This window comes from Jaculus jaculus, chromosome 1, assembly GCF_020740685.1.
Source record: "Jaculus jaculus isolate mJacJac1 chromosome 1, mJacJac1.mat.Y.cur, whole genome shotgun sequence".
NCBI lineage: Eukaryota > Metazoa > Chordata > Mammalia > Rodentia > Dipodidae > Jaculus > Jaculus jaculus.
This window is the reverse complement of record NC_059102.1, coordinates 147,762,369-147,773,830: the sequence shown is the minus strand read 5'-3', so window position 1 is coordinate 147,773,830 and position 11,462 is coordinate 147,762,369. Positions and strand designations below refer to the sequence as shown.

General features: G+C 51.8%; 1 protein-coding gene across 2 annotated transcripts; it reads left to right on the top strand.

The window, feature by feature from the left end:
* Positions 1–1,405: 1,405 nt before the first annotated feature.
* LOC123457660 (histo-blood group ABO system transferase 1-like) lies at positions 1,406–9,845 on the top strand. Of its 2 annotated transcripts, XM_045141801.1 has the most exons (7): positions 1,406–1,575; positions 2,885–2,954; positions 3,612–3,662; positions 5,090–5,140; positions 7,089–7,124; positions 7,605–7,739; positions 8,556–9,845. In XM_045141801.1, the coding sequence occupies exons 1-7, from the start codon at positions 1,548–1,550 to the stop codon at positions 9,241–9,243; spliced, it is 1,059 nt and encodes a 352-aa protein (XP_044997736.1). In that variant the 5' UTR covers positions 1,406–1,547; the 3' UTR covers positions 9,244–9,845. The 2 variants fall into 2 exon arrangements, with proteins under 2 accessions (XP_044997736.1, XP_044997737.1); XM_045141802.1 differs by lacking the exon at positions 5,090–5,140.
* The last annotated feature ends 1,617 nt before the right edge of the window (positions 9,846–11,462 follow it).

The window sequence follows — 11,462 nt, the reverse complement described above, 5'->3', positions numbered from 1 at the left end:
AAAGAAAGAAAAATAACATTCAATTACAGAATGCTTGAAAAGGTATGCTTCATGCAGCCCTAGAGAGAAGAGAAGCCATCAGTGGTGATAAACAACAGTGGACAAGGCCAGGCTTAAGTTTGGCCAGCCAGGCCAAATAAGCCAATGGTTACAATAGTGCTATGTCTGTTATGGAGGAAACCAAAGGCTCTGTAATTGCCCTGAGGTCCTCTCCATGGGAGAAAGGTACTGAAAACCTAGGCCCAAGCCCTAGAGGTATAACACCTACTATTGTCTGGCTAAATGCATATATTATGCTCACCAAACTGCTCTGTAAGCACTTTCCTTTACATTCATACCCATATATTAATTCTACTCTCACTTTTGGTTAGCAAAGTTTCTCTTTTCAGATGTTGCTGACCAGTGGGATGACTCAAAAGGCACCACAGTGCTGAGATGAAGTGACAGAGGAGTGGTTAGCACTGAGACATCTCTATCACACCTGACTTGTGCAATGGGTGTTGACCTGACCCTTGGAAGTGACAGGGCTTTGCCTAGATGGCATCTGGTGGCCAGTGCTGAAGTCTGTGAGCTGACTCCAAGCTTCATTCCTCAGGGGAGGCCAAAGTCAGCTGTGCTTAACAGGGACTTGAGGTTGGCTCTCCACAGGTTCAGAGAACTTGGTTGATACCAACTTCCTCATAGAAAGGCAAGTGACCCAGCTGGGGATTGAGTATGTGGCTTAATCACAGACACATGAAGATGAGGGGACAATTTAATGCCACAAACAGAGCCATCACCCTGCTAGGGTTTTGCATTTGTATGTTTGTTTGTTTGTATTAATTAATTTATTCATTCATTTGTTTGTTTGCTTTGCTAGGGTCTCACTCAACCTATGCTGACCTGGAACTCATTCTGTAGCTCCAGGCTATCAGTCATGGTGATCCTCACTCTAAACGTGAGCTTAGCTCAGGTTCAGGGGATCCCCTAATCTTCCCTGGCGGGCAGGGGCGCTGGCCTGTACCAGGGTCCCCTGGCACAGTGTGGTCTCCCTGGCCAGCAGAGGGCGCCTCGAGCTCACCTTGTTCCCTGGACCCTGGAGGAGGAGGGTGGTGTGAGGTGGAGCCATGCCCAAGCCCAGCTGGACGTGGTTAGGAGAGTGCAGGTCCGCAGCGCGGCATCATGCTCCAGGCGGGCTGAGCGCCCAGGGCGTACACACAGATCTGCTGGACATGGCTAGGAGGGGTGGCCCAAGGACTCCAGGACGGTCCCCACGCCTCCCCTCCTCCTGCTACCCCCCCCAGCCCCCCCACCCCCGCTGCCTTGGCCTATCTGGAATCTGCTGAGGACAGGGGACCAGAGGCGGGGCACAGGTGACCCTCCCAGGAAGAATTGATCCAGGAGAGAGGTGGCCACACCCTGCGTAGCTCAAGTGCCAGAGTCCTCTAGCTCTCCTCCGAGCTGCGGTGTTCCCTTGGGCTCCCTTTCCCCATTGTGCAGTGTGGTCTCCGGTCCAGCAACGGGCTCACCCTGTCCCCAGGACCGTGGAGGAGGGTGGGCTGGAGTGGATGCTCCAGATGCTGCGGACCATGGTCGGTGAGTGCAGCTAGGCAGCGGGCGTCGAGCTCCGGGCGGGCTGAGCGCCCAGCTGTCTGCGGAGAGACGCGAGTGGGGGTCCCGGGCGTGCGCGACCCTCGCAGGCCCCGCTCAGGGCGGGCGCGCCTGTCTGCCAGACAGACAGACCTCCTGGACCGGGGCTAGGAGGGGTGGCCCCAGGACTCCAGGATGGTCCCCACGCCTCCCCGTCCTCCCTCCACACTCACCTGCCTTGGCCTAACTAGGACCCCCAGAAAGACCACGGGGGACCGGGCAAGAGAGTCACGAGAAGGTTCTTAGCAAAGGTGCTGGGTGTCCTCTCGGGCCAGCCTGTCCTTTGGGCTCAGCAGGCGCAGGCGCTTGGGGACAGCGCGGCGGGAAGTGGACCTGCCCCCAGCAGGGAAAGCAGGGCCTGGGGACACAGGGGCGTGGGGGCGGCGGCAGGGGTGACCACCTGGGCGGGAAATGGACGCAGGTGCCAGAGCAGGTGCGCATGGCTGATGGAGGGCTCTGCCTTGAAGACACGTTGGGGAGGGAGACGCGGTGTGGAAGCTTGACTTGGGGGCGGGGGGAGGCCCGGGAAAACTCAGAGAGGATCTATGGGGGTTTGTCTGCAGGCCAAGTCTCTTCACTCACTCAAGGGTAGGTGAGTGCTCATCCTGAGCCAGGCTGTGCCCAGGGTCAGTGAGCTCCAGGGAAAGCTCTGGAAGTTGAGTGCTGCCTTCATTTTGCTTTGGGAAGACCTGTGTGGCCACAAGTCTATCCCCAGTCTGTCCTTGGTGGTAGAGGACAGAGAATTTCTGGGGCTCACTGACTGACAGTAGCTGCTGGCTGAGGCAGAGACCCCCCTCAAGGAAACGTGAGAAGCAGGAGGAGACGTTTTTCTCTGGTCTCCTCACACATGTGCAGAGGTGATACACATCTGCACACACGTGTATACACCACACACAGGTGCGTGTGTCACACAATGATCAATTATTCAGAAGTGAACAAAATTTTTTTTCACTTAAATGACCCCACAGGCAAACTACCAGTTACATGAAGGGGAAAGATGATATAATCCAAACCTGTAGCCTTCAAATGTTAACCCCCCTGTTCTGAGTAAATACATTAAAGCCATAGGAAGAAAGACATCCAGTAGTTCAAAAGCACTAATTTGGGAGAGGCAACAGGTGGAAGAGGAGGCAGGTGGGGGAAGAGAACACGTGGAGGAGGTGGGAAGGAGGAGGAGGAGCAGGACAGGTGGAGGAGGAGTTGGGCAGGTGGAGGAGGCAGACAACTAACTGGATCTTGCACTGCTGTTTTTCAGGAAAGCCAAAATCTTACTCCCTTTATCCTGGAACCGTTCCCGTGATAATTGTCATCGTGGTCTTCTTTAGGTAAGAATCCGGGCTTGTGAGGTGACTCATGAGACCCTGTTCAGAACCTGAGCTGGTCCTGTCCCACTGCCCCAGCAATGACGAAGGCACTCTCCACAATGACATACTCAGTTGTCAGTGTGGCTCTGGTGGTGGCCTGCCCCGCCTTCTCCTGTACCCTTAGTCAAGCCTCAACCTGGGCACACCTGTCTCCCTCCCAGTTCACACGGGGGACCTGAGGTCAGGACCAACTCATTTCCCCCATCCTCAAGGTCTGCTCAGGGAAAGGCAAGCCTGGCGGCTGAGCTGCAGTCGCTTCCAGGCGCAGAAGCGGTCCTTGAGTCCTTGCACATCACTGCCAATTTCTGTGGACATAGCTGGGAAGCACTATCTGGCAAGGCCTTGGGCTGTGTGTGCCAGGCTGGGGCTAGGGTGAGGGGCTGTGGTAGCGCCTGTGGGTGTCTGGCTGCAGGCCCTCTTCTCAGGACACTCCCTCCTGCCCAACCCCTCCCTGGATGTGGCTGGTGTGGCCTGGGCTGTGCAGAGTGTGCTCAGACTGCAGCGTCCCGTGGCAGGTCTGGTCACTGTGATGGCTCCAGCTGCATGTTGTGAGCAGGAGTCTCTGGGTCTCAGCTTTGGATCCTGAACAGTTGCCTCCCATGTCCTCCCTTCCCACAGCTATGGGTTCCTGAGCCACTTCCTGGGAAGCCCAGGACCCTCTGAGACCAGGTGAGGAAAAGATGCCGGGTAGGGAAGGGGAGATGGGACAACAGGTGGGTGACTTGTCTATTGTGCTGCCCTGGGGGCTCTGCCTGGTCCTCCACATGGGTGCTTTTAGCTGCCTGGATGCCTGGAGCAGCCTCATCTGCTTCTTCATGCCTTCTGCTGCGTCCACATATCTATTCACATCATTCTCGTTCCTGACCTCCAATCCTAAATCTGGGCTTACCTGAGTTGGACACCCCAAGAGCAGCTCCTCCACTACCCCCACCAGAGCACTGTGTAGCTGCCTAGGTGTGAGGCCAGCCCCATCCTCACTGTCCTTGATCCTGTCATTCCATCTTTCAGGAGGCACCCCTGGGCTTCGTTCTGCCCTCCTGGGCCTGTCTTCACCTTGTAGCACCCTCATGCTTGCCTTACTACCCTGACCCTCTCTCCTCACAGTCGCTAGTGACCTTCTAATACAAAAGGTAGGTGGCCCTGTGGGGTCTCATCTTGCCTGCAGGTCCTTACCATCAGTGGCTTGTGTCTGAGCTCCGACAGGTGCAGGAGAAACAGTTGGGTCTGAGCTCCTGAAATTTGCCTTTGCTGTGCCAAGACCAGGACCACTCTTGCCTCCTTCCTGCTAAGTCTTTCTCATCTATGAAGCACTGCCGCCCAGCACCCTTTCCTCTCCCTGTGTGTGGGGAGACGATCACTTCTTTGTTGACTCTGAGCTGAGGGGGTGGCCCTGGGTGTCTCTTATATTTCCAGTTTTTGAGGGTGGATCTCAGATGAGACACCTTCACTGTTAGGGACTCCTTGTGACCTGGGGTTCCTTTTAGCTTGTCTGGGAGTCTCAAACACCACTGGCCCATTAGATGATAGGTATGTCACCTTCAGAACTTGTCACCACTTCTGCCTCTGCTTATCTCTCATGACCATACATACCAGACCCAACCTCTTTTTTATTATATTACATTTATTTATTTGTGAGAGAGACACACAGAGAGAATGAACACTCCAGGGCCTGCAATGAACTCCAGATGCATGTGCCACCTTATGCATCTGGCTTATGTGGGTCTTGTGTAATCAAACATTGGTCCTTTGGCTTTGCAGTCAAGTGCCTTGACCACTAAGCCATCTCTCCAGCCCCAGACCTCACATCTTGATGGGTAGGAGTTGAGAACCTCCACCCTTTCCCCGCTCCATTCAGAAGCAGGTGATGAGCATGAGAGCTGGGCTGCTCAGCGAACCTGGGCTGCACTATTTGACACTAGTGTGTCGGCGTGTGACAGGGACACAGGCAGGAACCAGGCAGTTCCATGGCAATGCCGGTCTGTGACTCTCCCAGACGAAGTCCACTCTCAGGAACCACAGGACCCTCCACGGAGCTCGCGTGCCCGCGCCGTCAATACCCCAGGTGTAGACATGTCTCTTGTGGTCTCCTTTTACAGTGTGGTCACTGCTGGAGAGCGGGATGCTCGGGAAGTTGTCACCTTGTCAAGGTATACTGCCCTTACGTCCTGGGATGAGAGGATGGGGGCAGAGGGGAGCGCCTAGCTGGGATATGGGAAGTTCGGTAGTCCCCCTCCTGTGGCTGAGGTGACACAGAGAGACAGACTGTGTCTCTGGCCCAGGCTCTGCTGTGGTCTTGTTTGTTCTGCCAACACTGAGAGACCAGAGAACAGCCAGTGCTTTGTTTAAGCAGCCACATGTCATTGGCACTTAAGAGGGTGACTGTCAGTCTGCTTCCTGGTACTGGAAAGCAGCTTACAAGTAGTGATGTGGAGCTTTTAAAGCTAAATCCATCTTGAGCAACTAGATGGAACTGGCCCCTTTCTTGCAAAAAGAAAAAAAAAAAAAACAAACCAGGTATGGTGGCCTTTAATCGCAGCCCTGGAGAGGCAAGGTAAGAGGATTGCTCTGAGTTCAAGGCCAGCCTGAGATGACATGGTGAGTTCCAAGTCAGCCTGGGCTAGACTGAGACCCTAGCTCAAAAACAAAAACAAAGAAACTCTTGCCTTAATTTTTATTTGTTTATTTAAGTGTGTGTGTGTCTACAGATACTCCATTACTTCTTTACACAGCAATGAATGCTCTTTTGGCTTTATGTGGATGGCTTTATGTGAATTCAACCTTGGTTGGCAGGCTTTACATGTGAGCACATTTAACCCCAGAGCCATCTCTGCAGCCCACTCCTCTTCTTTTACGTCACCTTTTTTTTTGTTTTTCGAGGTAGAGTCTCACTCTAGCTCAGGCTGACCTGGAATTCACTATGGAATCTCAGGGTAGCCTCGAACTCATGGTGATCCTCCTATCGCTGCCTCACGAGTGCTGGGATTAAAGGTGTGCACTACCATGCCTGGCTTCATTACTTTTTGGTTTTGGAGACCTGGTTTTGCTATGCAGCCCAGAGTGACTTGGAACCTGTAGTCCTCCTGTCCCAGAATTCTGAGTGCTGGGGTTACAGGGGGGCCATTGTTTCACTTGTGGTGAAACGTGTAAAACATGAGCTGACCATCATCATCTCAGCTGCTCGGCGCACTCAGACATTCAGTCTATTCTGCGGCCATCACCACCATCCATCTTGCAAAACTGCCCCATGAAACAGACTCTTTTTTATTTATTTGTTTTTTGTTTGTTTGTTCGTTTGTTTTTCAAGGTAGTGTCTCACCCTAGCCCAGGCTGACCTGGAATTCACTCCGTAGTATCAGGGTGGCCTCGAACTCATGGCAGTCTTCCTACCCTGCCTCCCAAGTGCTGGGATTGAATGTGTGCACCACCACATCTGGCTTGAAACAGACTCCTTTTCCCCTGCACACCCAGGCCCTGGCATCCACTCTCCACCTTCTTTCTTACTGGAAATGACCACTCTAAATTGGCACCTCCGCTGGGCAGAATCTTGCAGGCTCTGTTCCGGATTTTTCAGACTCACTCCCAGCCTGTAAAAGCTGTGACAGGAAATGCAAGTCGAGGCTGTGGCTGGCAGGTAGAAAGAGCCCTGGATGTTTTGGGGGAGAGAGGCCTTACGTAGTCCCAGACTTGCATGGACAGCACTTTAGGTCCCTGTTTTGGCTGATATGACATCAGAGATAGGAGGCCTTGGTGCCACCAGACCTGCCCCTGTCCTCAGCCAGGGAAGGGCCAGATGGGATGACGGGTATCTAACAGGGACAGAGACCTTGTTCTGAACCCTCCTGCTTGAGGGTTAAAGGAGTTCTTAGATCTGTCAGCCTTAAGTGGGGGTGGGGGGCTCTGAGTTCATCTCCTCACCTTACAAATAATGAATCAGAGACTGAGCTCCTGCTTTCATCTTTCCCTGTTTCCTGTGATTCCGGGCTGATTGGACAATATCGTCTGCTCAGGGTGCCCTGTGTGGGTGTTTGTCTGGACTGCAAGGTTCCTTGTGATGTGCATGCCAAATGATCCAGTTACCATGTTCTGTTTTTGCAGGATGATCTACACCCAGCCAAAGGTGCTCACACCTGCGTGAGTAGATGCACTGAAATTTCCCATCATGTAAAACTTGCTACAAAGACTCTAAGAAAATGATTTCCTTGGCCTGGGGAGTAGTTAATATGCATAAGGCTCTGGGTCAGAAAGACTTGCCTTAAATCCCAATTTAGCTGCTATGTCAGCCTGTCTGGTTCCCGAATCTGGACACCCACAACCTGTTCTATTTCTCGCTCTCCTGCTCCTGGTGGCTTGTTTCTCATCGCTTGCCCATCAAGGCATCTGCAGTGGTGGCGGGTACTCGTGATGAGTGCTTCCTTCCTACCCCTGCTGACAAATCTCGGCTTCCTCGGTGGCCCAAGAGCCCTGATGGTCAGGGGAGCCGCTGCTGCTGGCCGAGTCCCGGTGGAAGGTTGCTCAGCCTGGGAACTGGGGAGAAGAGAGCTGAGGAAGGGGTTCCCAGGCGGGGTGCAGGCGCGTGCGTCACATCCTGCATGTGGTTCTCTCCCCGTGCAGTAGGAGCGATGTCCTTATCCTGACTCCATGGCTGGCTCCCATTGTGTGGGAGGGGACCTTCAACATCGACATCCTCAATGAGCAGTTCAGGCTTCGCAACACCACCATTGGACTGACCGTGTTTGCCATCAAAAAGTAAGACATGACCGGGGAATGAGGCCAAGGTAGATCAAGCCCTGCCTGTGATCAGGATGCCATGGGGGAGAGGCTCGTCCACTGGGCCACCTTGCTGAGCTCAGGCGGCACTGCACCAGGCCTGGCAGCTCCCAGGGATGAGACCTCTGGGCCAGCTGCCCCTCCCTCTGTGTCTACCAGGAAGCACCTGCACCTGTTCCTTCTCCCTAGTGACCATCTCCCCTTCTCTGCCTACCATGAGTCCTGACTCTGGCTGTACTGCAGTCCATATGGGACCTTGCCTCAGGACATAAGTGCTTTACTTGTTTTCTCCCCAAGATAGCCTCTGTGTAAGGAACATTTGGGGAACTGAGACCCTTCTTTGCCTAAAACGAACTCCCAGAAAGAGCAACAAAGGAGGGGTGCAGATACCCAATTCTCCAGAGTTCCCACCAAACCCACCAAATCACAGAGTGGAGAGGACTGTGAACTGGTGCAATGCTCCGGCCAGGACAGACATGGGGGTGTGGGTTGTGGTGGGATGAAGGTGCCATGGGGTGCCATGGGAGAGGTGGTCTGCTGAGGGGAACCTGCAAGGGTTCTGCCCGCAGCCCCTAGCTCTCCTTCCTCAGATGATTACCAATGCCCCCCCTTCTGTGATAGATTAGGTGACGTGAGATGGCCGCAGATTGGTCAGGATGGCTGGAGAGTGAGGCTGTGCTGCCTACAGCCGTCAGGAGGTCGGGGATTCTGCAGCGGGGGTCTGGGGCTCTGTGTCCCTGGCTCCTGACGATGCTGCATCTAAGGCTCTCCTTGCCCTCTCATCCCCCCTCACAGATATGTGGTCTTCCTGAAGTTGTTCTTGCAGACAGCCGAGCAGCACTTCATGGTTGGACACAGGGTCAACTACTATGTCTTCACTGACCGGCCAGCAGACGTGCCGCAAGTGCCCTTGGGAGCAGGACGGCGGCTGGCGGTCCTGACCGTGCGCAACTACACTCGCTGGCAGGACGTGTCTATGCACCGCATGGAGATGATCAGCCGCTTCTCGGAGCAGCGCTTCCAGCACGAGGTGGATTACCTGGTGTGTGCCGACGTGGACATGAAGTTCCGTGACCACGTGGGTGTGGAGATCCTGTCGGAACTCTTCGGAACTCTGCATCCGGGTTTCTACAGAAGGAACCGAGAGGCCTTCACCTATGAGCGCCGGCCCCAGTCTCAGGCCTTCATACCTATGGATGAGGGTGATTTTTATTACATGGGGGCCTTCTTTGGGGGATCTGTAATGGAGGTGTATCACCTCACCAAGTCCTGTCATGAAGCCATGGTGGTGGACCAGGGCAATGGCATTGAGGCCGTGTGGCACGATGAGAGCCACCTGAACAAGTACCTGCTATACCACAAGCCCACTAAGGTGCTGTCCCCAGAGTACATGTGGGACCAGCAGCTGCTGGGCTGGCCCTCCGTCATGAAGAAGCTGCGTTTTGTGGCCGTGCCCAAGAACCACCAAGCAATCCGAAACTAATAGCCAAGGTCTCAGGAGTGCTGGGGGGCCAGGCCTGTGGCCCTAGTTCTCTCAGGTCAGCACAGAACTGGAAGTGTTTGGAGGAAATTGCCACAGTGTCCCCCTCTACTCTACCTCTGATCCAAGCAGGTCCAGCTCCACCTTGCCTGTCACACACTCAGCCCCAGGCCAGGGCATCACAGAGTGGCCACCACTTTCAGCTCCTAAGACCCTCAGCTCTGTAAGGCGGTGGTCTCATTCCCTGACCTGACAGAAGAAGGTACGGAGTCTTCCCCAATGAAGAAGAAACCTTGTTACTCCTTCACCTGAGTGACATGTTTGCCTGAGGCCAATCCTTTCCTTTCTGAATGTCCTGACTACTGGACCATCAACTCAGGAGCAGGCAGACCAGGAGGATGAATCATGACCTCAGGCACCAGCCATGCTTGGCTTTGATCTAGCCCAGTTTGGGTAGAGTAGTCCCTGTTGGCTATTGTCTCTGTCTATTTTTGGTTTACTTAGAATTTTTCAGCTCTGTGCTAGAGAGATGGTTCAGTGGTTAAAGGTGCTTGCTTCTTAAGCCTAATTGCCTGGATTTGATTCCCCATCATCCACGTAAAGCCAGATCAACAAGGTGGCACATTTTGTCTGGAATTTGTTTGCAACAGCAGAAGACCCTTGCTTGCCCATTCTCTCTCTTCTTTCTCTCTCTCAACAATCTCTCAAATAAATAAATACGTATTAAATACATTTTGAAAGCTGGAGAGATGGTGTAGTAGTTAAGACATTTGCCTACAAGCCAAAGGACCCAGGTTTGATTCCCCAGCACTCACATAAGCCAGATGCGCAAGGTGGCACATGCATGCGTCTCGAGTTTGTTTGCTGTGGCTGGAGGCTCTGGTCTGCCCATTCTCTCTCTCTCTCTTTCTCTTTCTCTCAAATAAATAAAATATGTTTTGGGGTCTGGATAGATGGTTCAATAATTAAAGGTACTGGCTTGCAGAATATGATCTGCTTGAAAAAATGAAATGAACATGTAATGGGCTGTAGCAACTTAATCATTGCTGCCCTTTTTCTTTCAAAATAAAGGCTTGGGTAAGTCATTCCTAATCTATATTATTCCCTCACTTAAAGACAGAAAGCCATGTATGACCAATACATTTAATTTCATCGTAGAGATTACAAATTGTCCCTCTTTGCCAATGTTTCCCCATCAAAACAATTTTATAGCTGATATAAACAATTACAAATACATGATGATTTTTCTTACAGTCCTTTTAAAGGCATACATTAAGTCATGCTACTACCTTTGGGTTACAGAGCATAGAAACATAATATGTACATTTGTGGTGACTTTCATAGTAATGGTGGATCCCTTACTTTACTGATAAACCCATGATAACTGATGTCTTAATCTGTTGCAGGAGTTAATGACACCCCTATGTTACTGCAGAACATATTTCCTGACACCTGTACAAATACTGCATGATTGATTTTGACTGTTTGATCAGTAATTCAACATGTAACAATGCACTCGAGTAAATATGCAGTGAAAAGAGTAATCTTTGGGCTTGCAGAGCCTGACAGCCTATATTCCAATGCCCAGCACCCATGAAAAGCCAGGTGCACATTCGTCTGGAGTTTGTTTGCAGTATCAGTAGGCCCTGGCCTGCTCATCCTCTCTCTCTCCCACTTCTCAAGTATATATATGTATTTTATTTTATTTATATGTATTTCCTTGCTTATATGTCGCTTTCTTTTAAAGGTTAAAAGGTTTAAAGTTCAGAGACTGATCAAAGTGCTCATTTTCTCAGTAGGACTATCTTCTATTAGGATAACAGTGGCACCCAAAAGTTTCATCTTGGTACTACCATTTTGTTTTCTTGGGACTCTTGTTACATGTGCACACATAAAATGAATGATCTGGTGGTTATTCTTTCTATTATCAGTTATGTATATAGTGTGTATACAGCCATGATGGTACCATTGTTAGCCTTCTCCCTGTCGACCCCCATGAGGATTGTGGGTGTTGCATTGTGGGAGTGGCCATCAGTTATTGGGGAGTGGTGGTTATTCTTTAGGGCTGCAATGCATGCTAATAATGCTAAGACAAAGTAACTGGACAGAACCATGGGATACTTTTTATAATCATGGAAAATGTTAATAAAAATTGAGAAAAGACTTCCGGTTAAGATGGCGGCATAGGAACCACGCCAAAGCAGTCTAGGGGAGAAAAAGAC

What these genes read in the sequence shown, in the direction of transcription:
- LOC123457660 (XM_045141801.1), top strand. Translation starts at nt 1,548, where the DNA reads ATGCTCCAGATGCTGCGGACCATGGTCG. An exon ending in GATGCTGCGGACCATGGTCG is followed by an intron (nt 1,576 to 2,884) that starts GTGAGTGCAGCT and finishes GCTGTTTTTCAG; the next exon opens with GAAAGCCAAAATCTTACTCC. An exon ending in ACCGTGTTTGCCATCAAAAA is followed by an intron (nt 7,740 to 8,555) that starts GTAAGACATGAC and finishes CCCCCCTCACAG; the next exon opens with ATATGTGGTCTTCCTGAAGT.